Consider the following 19,696-nt stretch of genomic DNA (forward strand, 5'->3'; position numbering starts at 1 on the left):
TGATTATAACATATTAACATATTTATTAAGAACTTAGGTTTAAAAGACGAAAATCCACTATAATGTTGTAGGTTTCACAAAAAGAGGGGAGTCTGTATTCTCCCCAAATGCTTCTTTTTTTTTCTGAGACGGAGTCTCGCTCTGTGGCCAGGCTGAAGTGCAGTGGTGTAATCTCGGCTCACTGCAACCTCCACCTCCCGAGTTCAAGCAATTCTCCTGCCCCAGCCTCCCAAGTAGCTGAGACTACAGGCGCATGCCACCACGCCCAGCTAATTTTTGTATTTTTAATAGAGACGGGGTTTCATCATGTTGGCCAGGATGGTCTCGATCTCTTGACCTCGTGATCTGCCCGCCTTGGCCTCCCAAAGTGCTGGGATTACAGGCGTGAGCCACTGCGCCCAGCCCCATTACTTCTTGAAGTTAACGTAATTTTAGAGAGATTGAGTGGAGTCATCAGAGAATAGGTTTTATAACTGAGGAAGGCATTGTATAAACAATAGGATCATTCACAAACGAGCTTTGAGAGATACCTTTCATATGAGATGGAAAAACCAAAGGCTAAAAAATAGTTATAATCATCATTGGAAGCTATAGGTATAACAAAAACACTTTATAAATTATTTTTCTGTTCAGATTTTGGGGGCAATTGCAAAGAGTCACACTTCTGTTGCTTTTCTCTTTACTCCATATGTTGCTATCTTTCTAATGGAAAAGAGCTCGAGGACTATAATAGTATATGATGAATATGACATGGGAACCATCTCTTGTCAAAAACATAAAATGGGAAGGTAGTACCTAAATGGGTCATTGAGACTAAAATTACTGTGTTTCCGAGATCTCAGAACTGAAGATTGGAGATAAGTTTATTTACTCAAAATCACACAGCCAGACAGCAGCAGCTCTGGGACTAGAACCTAATCCCTAGCCCTCTAGTGAAGTGCTTTTTCCTCAATACTATACAATTGTACCTCCATATCTGGGCATTCCACATGCACAAACTCAACCAACCTTGAAAAGAAAAAACAATAAACAATAGAAGTAAGAAGCAATATAGTATAACAATTACTTACATAGCATTTACATTATATTAGGTATTATAAGTTATCTAGAAGTGATTTAAAGTATATGGGAGAATATGTGTAGCTTATATGCAAATACTACTCCATTTTATATCTGGGACTTGAGCATCTGCAGATTTTGCTATCTGCAGGGGTCCTGGAACCAATCCCTGTGGATACTAAGGAACAAATGTATTCTCTTCCAGAACAAATGAAAAAGTATTCCTTTTTGCTAGGCTAAATCAGGTATTTGGCCATTCAGATCTTTTCAGCAGCACAGAAGAAGGCAGCATTGGGCTGTCATTCCTGGGAACCATTTGATGGGGCTGGAATGCTGGGAATTTGACCTACTTCATAGATGCTGTCCAAACCTGGACTGAACCAGCATAGTTAACACTGTTTGCCATAGTAAGCCCCCTAGCACTTAGTATCCCAGTTCTGAAAACTAGTCTGTGGTTGTTCCATCCCTCCCAGAGCTAGCTCTGGCTGGGAAGTATCTCCCAGAGGAAGCAGTGTGTATGCTAAGGATTGGATTGCCAAAAGTCTGGGCAAATCTGTCTTCTTAGAATTCTATTTGTATAATAAATGAGGTGACGGTGATTTTTCTCTTTACTTTCAAAGTGGATCCATTCTTTTTCTATGAAGTTTTAACCTTTTTTTTACATTTAATGTTTTCAAACTCCTATAGAATAAGTCAACAAAATCTCCCATTTGTCATGGGACTTAAATGAACGTGCTGATAAAATTTTGATCTCTACACAATTTGATAATATCACAGTGGTTTCAAATGCTTAGAAGCAATTTATGTTACTAACCAGTCCTGAGTTTACCTTATTAGCTTAGCAAATCCAGTAACTGCAAAGGTAAAAAACTGTAAACCAACACACAACCAAACTATTGTGAAGTTTCATAAAATTCAAATAACTGAATTTTTACTATATAGTACAACTGTGTTTTTATTTCAATTTTTCAACATTTTTACTGGTTTTCTAAATAAGAGCTTACATGCATGTTTCTGCTAAATCAGGCAGTTCAAACGTATGGTAAGTTCTATCTGTTCCTTCCATTTCCCAGAGGTAACCACTCTTCGCAAGCTTCAGATTGTTTTTACATACATATACAAATACGTGTGTAAAATATGTAGGTTTCTTACTATTCATATTGCTTAGTACTTGCTTTTTGTAGAATATATCGCATCAGTCCTATTTTTGGACAATTCAAGTTTTAATGTATCCATCAAAGCAAATTGGTACATTTCATATTGTCACTCTTCCATTTTATTCAAAAATTCAAAGAGAAATAAAAGTTATAAAATGCAGTGCTTCTAGCAGGAGTCCAGAGGGAAGTACAGTTAATTTTCATTAAGGCCGTCACCAGAGCTGAAAATGTAACACCACGTGTGCTATAATTTTCCTTTATAATGGTCGGGGGGAAGGGAAGGGAGGTTGCCAGAAATGATGTTGTCAACAAGACCACGGGGACAATTTTGTTTACTTAAAAATACTAAGTGTTTTCAAGAACTTTAAAAACCTCACTGAGGCCGGGCGCGGTGGCTCAGGCCTGTAATCCCAGCACTTTGGGAGGCCGAGGCAAGTGGATCACGAGGTCAGGAGATCGAGACCATCCTGGCTAACACAGTGAAACCCTGTCTCTACTAAAAAATACAAAAAATTAGCCGGGCGTGGTGGCGGGTGCATGTAGTCCCAGCTACTCAGGAGGCTGAGGCAGGAGAATGGCGTGAACCCGGGAGGCGGAGCTTGCAGTGAGCAGAGCGAGACTCCATCTCAAAAAAAAAAAAAAAAAAATTTGAGATTACTTTCTGCCATTGAAGAGAAGCCTTAGAGCTCTCTCTTAGGTAACATTTGGTCTCTAATATAGTTGACAGAATTAAAGATGGATAAATTTTTTAAAAACATATTTTACAACTCCCTGCTGTCTTTCCTATCTATTTAATCAACTCCTATCTAATCTATTCCTCCTATTCATTTTGGCTTATTATTTATAAGTAGGGTTTTTCTTTTTGTAAGGCTATTAATCTAAGTCAATGAATCGATAAGTCAGTGAATACATACTTGTATGTATTCACCATGCTTATACATATGCTTACTTCATAGTCCTTTCAGAGATTGTCCAAACAATTCAAAAATTAACTTCCACCTTTTCCCACAAAAAGATTCATTCAGTACCTGCCCATTAGGATACCATTTTAGGGATTTTCCTCGGTTCTTTAATTGTCTATCACTCAAAGAGGTATACATTTCCAAAAGTTAGCTTAAAAATATTTGTCATTCATGTTTAAGCTATAAGGAAAACTTTCATTACTTTTTATTGGCTTTTTTTGCTGTCTTTATGACTTTACTTTTAAAATAAAATTTTGGGTTTTCTCCAAACATTCGAAACCACCAACCATAGAAAATACAAATAACACTGCCATTAAAAACTTGTTGCAAATTTTAGTGCATTTACACAAGACCTCTACATTTTTCCAGTTTTTCTCCCCTCTCTTCACTGTGCTGATTCAAACTTATCATAAGCAAGATTGGTGATGCACTAAACAAGATCAAGAAACACCTTGTTTTATTTTCATTCCACCTATACCACAGTGAGGAAAAACAAGTTAAATGTCCCGCCCATTGTCATGAACTATGCACCCACAAACTGTAAGAACACAAAGTCACTTTGTAATAAGAAAAAAAAAATGAGAACAAAACTTTGTTAGCAAAACAATAGTGTTCTAGTCTTTATTCTGTTATTTTGAACCAGAACTGCCTTTCTACTGATTGTGACATATGGCAATCATAGAATGTTCTCACCATTGGCTGGCGAAATTATCAGAGCCACCATCTTTTCCATTCCAGTAACACAAAGAGTTAGAATCTCACTTTTCCAGGAAGACAGCTGTTTTTGTGATTGGCCATTTTCCCTAAAACAAAACAAAACAAAACCACATCTGTACACTGCCAAGCAGCATTATCCATTTCACCTTTCAGTAAGAAGTTTGACTGACAGATCAATAGGTCCCCGGAATACTAGTCCATCCTTAAGATCTTTATCCTTGTTCTCCCGAACTATAAGTGGCACAAATCTTAAGTTAAACACAAATGAAGGTAATGTATTGCAGATATGGTCCTACTTTTGCTGAGTAGTTTGTCTTGTTATATAATCATAGAGCTAGTGGAGAGATGCTATGGAGCCATCTAAATCCACCAAGCTGTCTATGACAGGAAAATAGGCGCCCACCCTGGAGAGTTAAGAATGTATTCTGTTTTTAAAACTCAGAGTGAGACCTTTCAGAGTTTCCGCTCTAAAATTAGATAACAAATCAGAAAGCCAGATTCTAACTCCGTGTTACTGGAATGTAAAAAATAGTGGCTCTGATAATTTTGTCAATGCCAGCCGATGGTGAGCACATTCTATGACTGCCATATGTTACAGCCAGTAGAGATGCAGCAGTTCTGGTTTAAAAATGACAGAATAAAGACTAAAACACTATTGTTTTGTTCTCATTTTTTTTATTACAAAACAACTTTGTGTTCTTATAGATTGTAGGTGCATAGATCAGAAGATATCATCTTAAATTCCCTTGGGATTGATTTTATCTATTTTTTTTGCCTATGGCAATGAAGGTACTTCAGCGTATAAACTATGTACTATATCCGACACAATTATTATCACTTATTTTAAGTGCTATGAAAGATTCAGTCTTCAAAACAAGATTCTCTCTGTACCCTCAACTTTTCTCATAATCTTTCAAAAAATGTATGTATTATCTTTAGTGAATGAATTTTTAAATAAACCAGAGTGATAAATATCATGCCCAAACTAAGGTACTATCTTAGTTCAAGTTAGATAAAACTCAATCCACAAAAATCTCTAGAGATTTGGCAGAACTAATGAAGAAACAGTGCTTAAAGTGAGACGATCTAATCAGAGCTCTAATCCTTGGCTAAAATTTGTTTCAACATACGAAGCCTTTTGGTTTACAGTGTGTAACTGCATCCTATAATTATGTATTTTCAAATTCTTCCTTCTGGAATCTGTTGCTAATCATCCTGCTTATACATACTTGAGGTTTAATGCTTGAATGTTGTTGACTGCTAAACAACTGTCAGTGAAGTCAGCCTTTTTCCCTTGCACTGGAGTAGCAAGTAGAATTTATAACTTATTTCTCTAAAATTCCAGAGCATGTGTGTGGTGTTTGGAGTAGTGTGGAGATTTCTCCATCTAGTATGTTGCTAATCTTTATGCCACATCCTTTAGGGAGAGGAAGCAAAAAACATTCCTGGTGAATCTGTCACAGAAGAACAATTTACCGATGAAGAAGGCAACCTCATCACCAGAAAAGTAATCATCGAGATTTCATGCTTCTCTTGGAATTTAGATTTTCTGCATTAAAAACTCTGCTACTTTTGTGCTGTAGTGTCATCTCCTGAAAGAAAAATCTCTACTTTTCACCATTACTTCCTACAGATCACCCGGAAAGTATTAAGACGAATTGTTATCCCACAAGAGAGAAAACATGATGATGTGGTAATGGAGACGGATTGCCAAAGAGAATGTAGAGGACAAAAGCTTTGTGCACTCCCTAGAAATTGCTGCTAACAAGCTGGCATCTGCAGTGTTGCAGCTTGAAGTGTTTGCTGCTTTTGACATCTTATGCATTTGATCAGGGTCAAAGAAAAATACTTTTCTTCCTAACATTCTTTGTTACATACTTTTTTTTCTTTTTACTGTCTTCGGAGTTTTCACAAAGATAAGGTCATTTATAGGGGACAGAATGTGCCAGTTTGAGGGAGAAAGAAGATAAAACCTTCACCATTCACCACTAAACCTCAGAGCAGTGCTTCAGCCCCACCCAGGGCTTGGCCTTCAGCAGAGTGTCTGTTGGGACAGGGGCGGAGAGCACTCCAAAAGCACAGGCTTTAAAAGTTAGAATGGCAAAAGGCTCAGTTCAAGATCTGCACATCGGATCCATACATTTTCTCTTTCCAATATGTTCTGCAGGGAAATCTGAATTACTCCAACTTAATCTGAGGAGGGGGTTCCCCTCTTTGGGTTTATAACAGCCCGTTTCCAAAGTGCCAGTTAAAGAATCCCTCCAGTCAACCCCTTTCTCTCAGAGAAAACATCTCTGGTTATTTTTCACTTGTTTCTCAGTTCTCTACCCTTTTCAATTTAAAAATAGAAACTTCAATAGACTATGTTTACATTAGAAAAAGTAAACTGAAAATTTATCAGAAGTACAAATCACAAAATTGAAAAGGCTTCATTTGTTTTCTGTTAAAAATTGGGTAAAAACTGAGTATTTGTGCCACAACCTTGCTCTCGGAGAACTGTATTCCTGATGCTCAGTGAAGAGAGGATTTGTTTATGCAAAATAGATGCTTCCTTGGTCTGACAGTAAGAGGAAGTTATTGGCAATTCCACTAACTTAAAAAAGTCCCTCAGATCAACAGCATTTCCATGGACTAGTACTTAACTAAGAAGTTTGAATCTCATTGCAACAGATTGTTTACAATTCTGCTGCCTTGTGAGCTGTGGTGCTGATTTCTTTTAGCTTACTATAGGAAATGGATAGCCTGTTCGTTATTTTGATTTATCACTAACCTACTGAATTACTGTCAAGTACAATTATGTTGTATTCATTTTGACAGTGCTCTCTAGCTTGCCTTGATGATGCTAAACTGTGTGGTTAAGCTAAAGATTGTATGTATTTTTGGACATGAAGTGACAAAGTGCTTTAAACTGTTTCACTTATCCTAATCCAGCCTCCAAGGATCAGAATGGGACTGCTTTATAACTGAAACTGTTTCACTGTGAAATCTTAATATGTACATTCCTTTTAAAGCAGGGAGAAGGTTTTAAGGTGAAAACGAAGAAAGAAATCCGGCATGTGGAAAAGAAGAGCCACTCGTAACAGCGAATGGTCAGTAAAGGTGAGGTGTGTTCATATCAACAGTAGGACTTAAATTCCTGTGAAACTTATAAATTTCACTAAATAAGTGATTCAGATTTTCCCCGTCCTTTCCTTTTCACTGAATTCCAGCTTTGAAAATCAAATACGAAGTTGTTCAAGTTCTGTTGATGTTTGCATATATATAGACAATGAAACTTGACTTCGGTTTCACAGTCCATTAACTTTCCCCTCACAAATTAGGCAGCAATTTAATTGTAAATTATGTTTGCAGAAGCAAATATAAATAGTGATAAGAGTAAAGGCTCACTATGAAATACAATAGCCTTATACAATCTAACAGGAAGACTATTTGGCAACAAATACTTCTTACAGTTATACTCAAGAGTTTTATTGATCCAGACTTTCACCATTTTAGCAGAACAGCATCTGAGGATATCATTTTGGTTGAAATAAAGTGAGATTCCAAGTCAAAATTAAACAACTGACATATCTATCTGGTATTTTATAGAAACAAAAGGAAAAAATAGGAGGTTAATGGCACTGTTGTTTTTTAAGTTAAATGTTTAGTAAGTGAGCTTTGTTTACATTTGCCTGTACTTTTCTTTACAGATCACATTATTTTCCTTTTACATTGTCCTATTTATTTCTCCTTAGCTACAATTAGGCCATTTGGGGTGAAAAAGAAAGTCCTCTATAGTCAGTAAGGTGAAGCAAAATCACTTCTTTAGTTCACCACCAGTCCTCTTAGCCCCACAGGTTAAAGTAATAAGAAAGAGAAAACAGATTCTAGTTTTCATTTTCATGCATCTGCTGTTCCCTACTTGCCAGAGTACTGGTATGCAGAGTGCTAAGGGAAGGAACTGGGAAGTAATCTAGTTTCACTGCCTGTAATTTTATGTGTGAGCTAACTAAGGCCCAGATAAGTTCTCAATTCTCCCTCCCCTCAAGGCTTATCATTTGTTTATTCAGTATAACATTTACTTCATTTCTTTCTGTGAGACTTTCTCACATGACCATTTAATGGCATTGAGAAAACCACTGAGAACTGCAGAGCGTTCTGGAAAGAATGTTTACTACACATCCTCTTCCCAGTGTTTTATGCGTCTCTTCAGGTTATCCTCACAGCCAACCCTCCTGGATAAGGCCTTCATCATCCCCATTTGACAGATGAGGAAACAGGCCCAAAGTGGTTAAATAAATTGCCCAAGCTCACATAAGTAAAAAGTGGCAGAACTAGGATACAAACCCGAACAAGCTGCCTCCAGTGTCCACTTGTTTGCCAGAGACTTAACCTGGGTCGGAGGTGATGGGGAAGGTTTCCTTGAGAATGTGATGTTTGAGTTGAATTTTAAAGAATGAGTAGGAGTCAGTCATCTCTGTAAGGATTCTGGGCTGTACCTGAAAAGCAGTGGGAAACCACTAAAGGATTTTAGGCAAGAGTGAGGTATGATCCAGTTTATATGTTCTGCATCACCCGCTGTAAATGCAGGGTAGTTAATGAATTGGAAGGGGCACTGGTGGATGAACAGAAAACCTGTTCAGGGACTATTGCAGAAGCTAGCTTGGCAGTGAGGATGGCTAAATAAAAAAATATCAACACACCTTGGTTTTTATTGGATGAGAAGGATCCAAGATGAGAAAATGAAGGATGACATCAATGTAGCAGTAGCTAGAATGAACCCACTCCTATGCATGCCCTACTGCTGAACCTGGTGAAAGGCTTCTCCCTATAGCAGATCCACAAAATACTAAGCATGAGTTTGTTATCTTGAATTCGTCTATTTATGCAATTCTAAGTGAAAAATGAAACAAGAGTAGAAAAGAGTTCAGTCATCTGTAGTATGCCCCTAAAGTTTAGCAGCTTGTTCAATCATATTTGCAGGCTCCGAGTGGAAAAGAACCAAAAGGGTTACCTACACCAGCTGAGCCATTTTCTACAATGACATATTCCTAATATCTGTGAATAAATGACACCAAAAAATATGACAGCGCTATGCTTCCAGGGTCCTTTAGACTGTGTTAATTTAAAAACAGCTTGCTCACTAAATATAACGGAGGTTTTAAAATTTTAAATAATCATCCTGTAAAGAAGTTGTCAGACTCACTTGCTGCACCACTCAAAGGAGAGAGAACGTTGGGTAGATTCATATGAATGTGAAAATAACCTCAGCTAAAGCAAACAATGTGTCAGATTGAAAGAACAGTGACTTGACAAGCCTAATTTTACTTTCCAGGTAGTGTTTACCTTCTGTAAGTGAACTTAGGGAATGAGTCCAAGAATACTGCCTGGAATTCCAGGAGACTGAATGTATGTGCTCCGGAAAAATCAATTTGCAAATATACTGAGAGTTTTTATAGTCATGCTGGCTGCCTCTTTAAAAAAAAAAAAAAAAACAACAACTAAGCAAGTAGAATGCTGCCAAAATGACTGAGTCTTAGATGGTAACATCAAAATTTGTATTTCCCATTTTAGAACCAGTTGAATTTTGAGCTATCTGAACTCTGCACCTGCTTTTCTTTAACATTGTGTCATAACCATCCTATTTTTAAAGAGAAAAGCCAATGACTTTCAAGATTTGTACATAGTATATAGTGATTTATAGTTTACAAAGTACTTTTACATTTTTGTCTTATTTAATCCTTCCAACAAGCCTTAAGGCAAGTCAGGCAATTTTGCTTGTGACCTTTTACAGATGAGGATATTAAGGCTCAGACAGGTCAAATGATATTTCTGCCTTCACACAGTTTATGATTGGTACAGCTAAGACTTGAAGTCAAGATTATTGATTCTCAGCCTAGTGTTCTATTACACTAAGCTATCTCTCTAAAATTATTTACAAAGAATAATCATCATCATCTTCTGTGAAATTATTGCTATACGGCAGGCACTAGGTAAATAATTGTATATATTACCTTAGAAAATCCCCAAAACAATGCTGTAAGGTAAATACAACTATCCCCCAACCCCTTTTTTTAAAAAATAGGGAAACTGAGGTTTAGAAAACTTAAATGATTTACTCAAGGTACTACAGCTAGGGAGCAAAAGAATAAAATTTGAACTTATCTAGAACATAGATCTTAACTACTACTTATATTAATAAATAGTATTTGATCATTAGAGACCCAAAAGCAAATTCTGAATCGAATACAAGCACAAAAGTAACCTGTCATAAATTTCTTCTTACTCTACATGGTGAAAGGACTCATAGTTTTTATTCTTTTTTCTTAAACAAAGCAAGACTTCATTTCTAAATCTCTAGATTTTTACTTCAAATACCAAAAAAGGGGGCTGATTTGTGAGGTCATGGCAAGGGAAGATCCCCAGATAAAAGGTCATTTAAGCCATGGCAAAGACTTGCATGACACATACTGTATTCTAAACCTCCTCTAGGAAAATGCTCAGGTTCTCACAGCCATGTGTAAGCCAAGAGTGGCAAGAGTGCCCATGCTTGTCAAGGCAGCCCTTTACCTGAGGCCAAAAAGTTAACCCATTTCATTTATTTCTTCAAAGAATATTTGGCCATCTGCCTAGCTTAAAGTGGAAGGACTAGATATACAATAGTGAATAAATGCTTCATGGTCCCTGTCTTTCTGGATCTCCCAGTCTGCAATGGGAAAAAGAAATGGGACAAATGTTTAAACACTGAAAATACAAAGTCCAGGATCCAATGAAAGAATGTAAGAATGTACTTAGACTTGGGGGGCTAGGGAAGGTCCCTCTGAAATCATGACATTTAAGTTAAGACCTCATCGGTGGCACCAATTATGAAAATAACGGAGAAGAAGAGGACCCCAAGCAAAGGGTACAACATGTGCAAACACCCTGAGGCGGGAAAAGGCCTAACATAGTTGAAGAAATGAAAGATCAGTGCATGATCTTTCATTTCTTCAAATATGTAAGATTGGTGTGTGATCTTTCATTTCTTCAAATATGTTAGGTGAGCTGGTGATAGGCACAACATTAAAAAAAAAAAACCACACACACACACACACACACACACACACACACCATCATTCAGAGCCCTGTAGGCCAGAGGAAAGGATTTAGATTTCATTCTAAAGGGAATTTAAGTTCCTTATAGATGCTGGATGTTAGACTTTTGTCAGATACATAGTTTGCAAATATTTTCTCCCATTATGTAGGTTGTCTCTTTATTCTGTTGATAGTTTCTTTTGCTGTGTAGAAGCTCCTTAATTAGGTCCAGTTTGTCAATTTTTGCTTTTTACAAGCAAAAAACAACCCACCCCATTAACAAGTGGGCAAAGAACATGAACAGACACTTTTTGTTTCTTATTTTTGAGACAGTCTCACCTGTTGCCCAGGCTGGAGTGCAGTAGCACAATCTCGGCTCATTGCAACCTCTGCCTCCCGGGTTCAAGCGATTCTCATGCCCCAGCCTTCTGAGTAACTGGGATTACAGGCACATGCTACCATGCCCCGCTAATTTTTGTATTTTTAGTAGAGACAGGGTTTTACCATGTTGGCCAGGGTGGTCTCAAACTCCTGACCTCAAGTGATCCACTCACCTTGGCCTCCCAAAGTGCTTGAATTACGGGCGCAAGCCACTGTGCCCAGCCATGCACAGACACTTTTCAAAAGAAGACAGGCATGTGGCCAACAAGCATATGAATAAAAGGTCAGCATCACTGTTCATTAGAGAATTGCACATCAAAACCACAATGAAATACCATGTCACACCAGTCAGAATGACTATTATTAAAAACTCAAAAAATAACAGGTGCTGGCAAGGTTGTGGAGAAAAGGAAACATTTATACACTGTTGGTGGGAGTGTAAATTAGTTCAACCATTATGGAAAGTGGTGTGGCAATTCCTCAAAGAGCTAAAAACGAACTACCATTCAACCCGGCAATCCTATTACTGGGTGTATGTACCCAAAGGAATATAAATTGTTCTATCACAAAGGCACTTGCACATGTATGTTCACTGCAGCACTATTCACAATAGCAAAGACATGGAATCAACCTAAATGCCCATCAATGGTAGACTGGATAAAGAAAATGTGGTACACACACATACACCATGGAATACTATGCAGATATAAAAAAAGAGCGAGAGCATGTCCTTTGCAGGAACATAGATAGAGCTAGAGACCATTATCCTTAGCAAACTAACACAGGAACAGAAAACAAATACTGTATGTTCTCATTTAGTGGAAGCTAAATGATGAGAACACATGGACACATAAAGGGAAACAACAGACACTGGGATCTACTTGAGGGTGAGAGGGGAGAGGAGAGGAAAAAGTAACTATTCGGTACTAGGCTTAGTACCTGGGTGACAAAATAATCTGTAACAAACCTGCACATGTACCCTTGAACTTAATAAAATAATTGTTTGTGTGCATGTTTAGAGGAATTCGAAGCCTCTGAAGGATTTTAAGCAAGGACCTAACTTGGTCTTTTTTCCCTCTTTAAAAAAAAAAAATAAAAGCACGGACTATCTAGAGAATGGATAGGGGGACAAGAATAAAATGAAGGTAGCCAGTTAGGAACTTATTGCTTCAGTTCAACTAAGCCATAATGGTGGCTTCAGCTGGGAAGATTGATAGCACTTGATAGATTAGCATGGTGGGTAGAGTGGAGAAGAATCATTGAGTCAAAAATGACTCCTAGATTTCTGGCATAAGCAACTAGATGATAGAGAAAGAAGCAGAAGTGGAAGAGGAATGAGTTTTAAGAAGAATGACAGGCATTCAGGCTTGGACTTGAGTTTGAAATGCTATGAGACATCCAAGTATTTATGTTACATACACAAGTCCAAAGCTCTGAGGAAAAGTTGGCGCTGTGCATATAAAAATGTGGGAATCATCACAAAATAAATGGGTATTGAACACCAGTGAATAGATGTGATTACCTAGGGAGAAAGCTGAAGTAAGCCAAGAAGGGGCTCAAAAGTTGAGTCCTCAAAGGCAACATTTCAGAGTTTAAAAAAATTTCCTCAGCCAGATGCGGTGGTTCACGCCTGTATTCCCAGCACTTTAGGAGGCCGAGGCAGGCAGATCACGAGGTCAGGAGATCTAGACCATCCTGGCTAACACGGTGAAACCCTGTCTCTACTAAAAATACAAAAAGATTAGCCGGGTGTGGTGGCGGGCACCTGTAGTCCCAGGTACTTAGGAGGCTGAGGCAGGAGAATGGCGTGAACCTGGGAGGTGGAGCTTGCAGTGAGCCGAGATCTTGCCACTGCACTCCAGCCTGGGCGACAGAGCAAGACTCCGTCTCAAAAATAAATAAATAAATAAATGCCTCTGACCTCTCTCTTCCGCAGAGCTCCAACCATGACCCTCCTTAGTAAGCACTCAATAAGTGTCAGCTATTGCTACTAGTATTAGGAGAACCAAGAACAGAACCTTGAAGAGCTTTGTATTACAGAGGCTGGTGAACTAAGAAGCAGCAGCCAGTGATGCTAGAATATAAGAAGTGAGAACAGCAGTGTCTGAAATCCTCTGCATGTGATAGTGGTTTACACTTCAGAAGTTTCTATTATTTCACATCACTTGTTTCTCATAATAGCCCTAGGAAATTAGTAAAACAGGTATTCTTGTTCCTCTTTACTAAGGAATGAACAGTGACAAAGAGACAGCAAAATCTCTAAGGCTGAGTGCAGTTAATGACAGGTCTGGATTTCCTGATTCTGATTCTCAGAAGTTAGAGCTATGGGCTGAATTGCTTCACTACAAATTCAGGACCTTGCCCTCCAGAATATTTTACCAGAATTCATATAGAGTAAATATGTTTTTATATTATATATTTTTTATTTTTCTTAAAAATATATAATATTTTTTATTTAAAGAAATAAAATTAGTGTGGCTAATTTTGTATTTTTAGTAGAGATGGGGTTTCTCCATGTTTGTCAGGCTGGTCTCAAACTCCCGACCTCAGGTAATCTGCCTGCCTCGGCCTCCCAAAGTGCTGGGATTATAGGTGTGAGCCACCACACCTGGCCCTTTTTTATTTTTCTTACCCTTAAAAAATTCCTATTAACAAAAGCCTTGGCTTCAAGATAAGAGCTAGAGGCAGGTGGCTTGATTTCCAATTCTGGCTCCACTATATATTAACTGTGTAACCTTGAGCTCACTATTTAAAAGCTTTGTGGCTCTCTTTTTGGCCGGGCGCAGTGGCTCACACCTGTAATCCCAGCACTTTGGGAGGCCAAGGTGGGTGGATCACCTGAGGTCAGAAGTTAGAGACCAGCCTGGCCAACATGGTGAAACCCCACCCATTTCTACTAAAAAGACAAAAATTAGCCAGGCGTGGTGGCACCTACCTGTGGTCCCAGCTACTCAGGAGGCTGAGGCAGGAGAATCGCTTGAACCTAGGAGGCAGAGGTTGCAGCGAGCCAAGATCGTACCACTGTACTCCAGCCTGGGTGACAGAGCAAGACTCCATCTCGAAAAAACTAAATTAATTAAAAAATAAATAAATAAAAGCTTTGTGGCTCTATTTTCTTATCTATAAAATGGGAAAAATAATAGTACCTCACGATTATTAGGATTAAATTAGCTAATCCACTTTAGAACAGTTTAGAATAAATATCTTTACCTAATAAAAACAATAACAGTAATAAAATTTTATTACTGTTAGGTTTTTCTTTCACTGCTAAAACACAAATGAACAGTTTTCCAGTATTTTTTTCCAGCCCTTTGACTTAAGATACTTTTTAATCACAAGTGAACAGAAAAGAACAATCAAAAAAGCCCTATTTATTGGTATTAGTGAAAAAACAAAGCTACCTGAATTGGGAATTACTTTAAAACTGCACTGTAGTTTATCTTAGTTACATAAAGTAATTAAAATTAATGTTTAGAAAAAAATCTTAGTCCATGATTTCTGTAACTACAGAGAAGGAAAAAGAGAAAAGAAGGGAAAGGGAGAGATGGGTAGGGAGAGAAACAAAGAACTAGAGTAAAGACCTCTTTGTCCTCAGTGGGCTCAGGCTTTCCTTAAGCCATGACACAGCTAAGTCTCAAAGATGAGTAAGAGTTGAACTACAAAGGTGGATTTCATTAGGGAAAGAAGTCTGAACTTTCAAGGAGGTGGCATTTGAAACAAATTTGAAGGGTAGAAGAGGAATTAGCCATAGATGATAATCAGAGAAGGCAAGTATAGGTGGATACAAAATCATGAGCAAAGACGATGAAGTTGGAAAACAATTTGTAGTTGATACCTGGCATGTAATCTAGATCCTCAGAGTGAAGTCTGTGGACCACAGTATCAGCATGCCTAAAAGTCTGTTAGAAACACAGAATTTCAGGCTGGGCATGGTGACACGCCTGTAATCCCAGCACTTTGGGAGGTTGAGGCGGGCAGATCACCTGAGGTCAGGAGTTCAAGACCACCCTGGCCAGCATGGTGAAACCCCATCTGTACTAAAAATACAAAAAATTAGCCAGGCATGGTGGTGGGCGCCTTTAATCCCAGCTACTCAGGAAGCTGAGGCAGGGGAATCACTTGAGCCCGGGAGGTGGAGGTTGCAGTGAGCCAAGATCATGCCATTGCATTCCAGCGTGGGCGACAGAGCAAGACTCCGTCTCAAAAACAAACAAACAAACAAACAAAACAGAATTTCAGACACACTGACCTACTGAATCAGAATCTATACTCAAAGATTCCTGTGTAATGCAGATTAAACTTTGAGAAGCACTGTTCCAGAACATTTGACTGGCTCTCAAATTAACGAGTTTTTAAAAATTTTTGATGCTGGCCCCATCCCGAAAAATTCTATATAAACTAGTATGGGATGTGGCCTGGATATTGTTGTTGTTGTTTTAATCTTCCCAGGTAATTCTAATGTGCAACGAAGTTTGAGAACCACTGGAGATTGCAAAACAATTTTTCAGTGGAGGACAGTGGGAATTAAGCCTAAAAAGTTTCATTGGGCTGGACCAGAGAGCTTCAGATGCCAAACTAAAGATAGGAGACCCTTTTTAAAGCTAGGCATTAGAGTCTAAAATCCACAGGTATGTCCATTCGCCTATAAAAGACAAGTCAGTTCTGTACCAGAGCATGCTCCTGACTTGAAGATGTGATATATGCAGTACATATTTAACTGTAAAGTATCAGCCGCCATGAAAATCCAATGAATTGCTGTTTCCAAGTTTGTTTGTTTTTTTGAGACTGAGTCTCGCTATGTTGTCCAGGCTGGAGTATGATGGTGCGATTTCAGGTCACTGCAACCTCCACCTCCTGGGTTCAAGCAATTCTCCTGCCTTAGCCTCCTGAGTAGCTGGGATTATAGGTGCCTGCCACCACGCCCAGCCAATTTTTGCATTTCTAGTAGAGACTGGGTTTCACCATGTTGTCCAGGCTGGTCTTGAACTCCTGATCTCAGGTGATCCGCCCCCCTCCCCCGCCTCTGGCTTGGCCTCCCAAAGTGCTGAGATTACAGACGTGAGCCACTGTGCGTGGCCCTGTTTTCGTATATTTTAAAATGTTTCTTAAAAATACAGTGAAATGGCTAAAAGGAATGATTGGTTTTCTGATTTAGTTTCTCCCACCTTTAGGTTTGAAAGGCATACAAAACCCAAAGAAAGACAGATTCCTAAGTGCAACTGCATCTATCTCATATCCATTATCTAAACCAGAAAAGGGAGATGAGTCAAAATTCTATTTCTGAAATGTCATCTTGATGGCTTCTGCCCTCACACCTTCCCATCAGATGGCGCTGTCATCACAGTTTATACCAAGTGTCAATATTTTTATAGCAAGTACACAGTCACTTAGCCAAGGTTCTCATGCTTTTTATGCAACATTGTACTTGGTGTAAAGTCTTTTGTCCAACGAATGACCTTCCTGTACCCAGTGTGGTTGGGGCCAACAGGCTCTGATTGCATAACCAAGAAAAGAAAAAGTTGTAAGAGGAACTAACTCCCACTTAAAAAAAAATCACCCAAAACAGCCTCACTGGAATATAAGTGGGCATAATTCACAGCATTTTTTAAAATGATAGAAACATATCCAATATATCCAGAAAGATAACATTTGCTTGGATTGAGGTGAGAAGAGAAAGGCCTTGCTACTCATTACGAAATTAACCTGGGAAGTTGGGTTGGTTTTTAGGAGACATGGAGAAAAGTAGTGATGATCACACATCTACATAAATATTAAAAATTATCAAGCTAGGCCAGGCGCAGTGGCTCATGTCTGTAATCCCAGCACTTTGGGAGGCTGAGACAGGTGGATCACTTGAGGTCAGGAGTACAAGACCAGCCTGGCCAACATGGTGAAACTCCATCCCTACTAAAAATACAAAAAATTAGCTGGACGTGGTGGTACACACCTATAATCCCAGCTACTCGGGAGGCTGAGACAGGAGAATTGCTTGAACCCAGGAGGCGGAGGTTGCAGTTAGCCGTGATCATGCCATTCCATTCCAGCCTGGGCGACAGAGTGAGACTTTGTCTCAGAAAAAAAAAAAAAAAAAAGCAGCTATGTATGTATAATAGCTGAAGTATGATATACAAATTATATATCAAGCTTCAAAAAGTCAGGGGGAGGGGTTTAGAGAAAGCAGGGAGTGAGACTGTAGTAACATTATCATGGGACCATCTAAGAAGCCTGGTGCCTACAAGATTAGGATTAAATGATAAAAACAGGTGAGAAAATCCTGATCATCATCTTCTGATTTGCCCACCTTCTGCAAGATGATCTACCCAAGTGAGTCACTTTCCTTCTTTGGAACCTCAGCAGAGTCACAGGGGAGGGGTGTTGAAATCACATAGGAGGAATTGATACTTTCATGTTCTTGGCTCCAAGCATTAGTGACCTGGGGCATGGAGGTCAGTAGCACTTTTAGTACTAAAAAGGAAGCCAGGTCCTCTAGGGGGGCAGAGAGAGGAAGTGCTGTACCAACATGTTTCCCTAAGCCGGGTTGTCCTAGGTGACCCATCTAAAGAGGAAGATACTTGTCTGAGGTAAGTAAACATCTTCAAGGTCACTGGAAACACTCCTGGGCCCCAAGAGAAGTCGAATTCTAAAGGTTGTCCTAGATCTGCAAATATAGTCTGTTGTTTATATGGGAGTGAGCAGGGTTATTCTTAAAATTGTTCCTGCCTTACTCAGGATTTCTATAGGAGCTGTATCTTGTTCTCAGGCAGGCAGGCATGCAAGTTTGTCAGCTTTTCACACTGAACAAGGAGGAGAGACAATATATGGGAAGAACTTTGTTTTACGGAAAAGGAAAATTCATACCACAGTAGTGCACAAAAGTATGAAAACCTCTGCCAAAGAATGATTTATTTTGACACAGTAAGACTGGTTATAAAACACAGATGCTTTATGCAGGAATCCTCCAGCAAGACAAGACATTCTCAGTGGAGCCTCCACTAAAAAGCGCAAATAAAATTAATTTGTCCCATTATGACTGACATGGACAGGAAAAGTGAAAGTTCTTTGCAGTGGTAGAAGTTTGTCTTTAATTTTAATTTGGTTATGGAAAAGAAATTTCATTGTAATGAAGTAATGATGCTTTTCTTCCTTTTGAAAGATTAGTTGAATTGTTGGAGAAGTGAGAGACTTACAAAGCATTCAGAAATAGCTGAGATGCTCTATCCTGACTCATCTCTGGCCGTTTCTGCTCATGGAAGTCCCGAACTCCTTACATTTTGATGTTTAGGGAAGGCTCAGAGATTACCTCTCTCAGCCACCTTATTTCACAGATAAGACTAAGGCCCAAAGGGCTACAAATGGCTTCCCCAAGCAGCTGAATAACCAGAGCTTCAGACAGAACTAGAAGAGGGTCTTCCCAACACAGTCTAAAACTGTCACCGAACCAAACTGGGAGTTTGCCCGTGCAAAATGGAAAGTCAAACACCAAACACCGAAGCACCAGGTTTTTGCTGGAGAAAGGTGTATTGCCACTTGACTGACAAGGAGACAGGCGGTACCACTCATCTGTCTCTCCAAGCTGGGGGCTGGGTCATGTTTCAGAAGCATAGGGTAATGAGGCATGATCTGACTGGATCCTGCAATGGGGTGACACCAAGGCTGTATCTGACTGGATCCTGCCATGAGACATAAGCTTCTTAATTAGCTCCTCAGTCTGAGAACTTAGGTTCCTCCTATGTTTGCATATTTAGTTCATCTGGGCATGCTCAGATTATGTGACCTTCATCCTGGGGGTGTCCATGGCAACTCAAAAACAACTCACAACTTTGTTACATAAAAGTTGAGTGCCAGGCGCAGTGGCTTATGCCTGTAATCCCAGCACTTTGGGAGGCCGAGGTGGGCGGATCACGAGGTCAGGAGATCGAGACCATCCTGGCTAACATGGTGAAACCCCATCTCTACTAAAAATACAAAAAATTAGCTGGGCATGGTGGTGGGCGCCTGTAGTCCCAGCTACTCGGGAGGCTGAGGCAGGAGAATGGTGTGAACCTGGGAGGCAGAGCTTGCAGTGAGCCAATTTCGGGCCACTGCACTCCAGCCTGGGCAACACAGCAAGACTCCATCTCAAAAAAAAAAAAAAGTTGAACCAGGTGGTCTGGTGCAATTACAAAACACAGATACAATAATAAGCAAGGCTCTCTGGAGGTCACCTAGAAAAGGTCACTGCCTTCTAAGAGCTTTCCAGTACACCTTAGGGCCTTGTCCTCTAAGGCATCTAGCAGGTAGCAGCATCATGTTAAACCACCCCATAGGGAATGGAGGGCCTCTATTCCCTAAGACTTTTCTATTGAATGGCAAGTAAGGCTTACACTA

General features: G+C 39.3%; 1 protein-coding gene across 7 annotated transcripts in view; it reads left to right on the forward strand.

Moving 5' to 3' along the window:
- Positions 1-19,696, forward strand: part of ANK3 (ankyrin 3) — a 699,134-nt gene that overhangs the window by 677,917 nt on the left and 1,521 nt on the right. For 6 of the 7 annotated variants that reach the window (XM_054436350.2, XM_054436348.2, XM_054436349.2 and 3 more), the window contains one exon: positions 6,907-6,994. In XM_054436350.2, the coding sequence (XP_054292325.1) occupies positions 6,907-6,975 (69 nt within the window). In that variant the 3' untranslated portion in view covers positions 6,976-6,994. Of the gene's footprint in view, positions 1-5,318; positions 5,403-5,528; positions 5,589-6,906; positions 6,995-19,696 lie in introns of all 7 variants that reach the window. The other variant, XM_063669954.1, reaches the window with a different exon arrangement.

Source organism: Pongo pygmaeus, chromosome 8 (assembly GCF_028885625.2).
Source record: "Pongo pygmaeus isolate AG05252 chromosome 8, NHGRI_mPonPyg2-v2.0_pri, whole genome shotgun sequence".
Classification (NCBI taxonomy): Eukaryota; Metazoa; Chordata; class Mammalia; order Primates; family Hominidae; genus Pongo; species Pongo pygmaeus.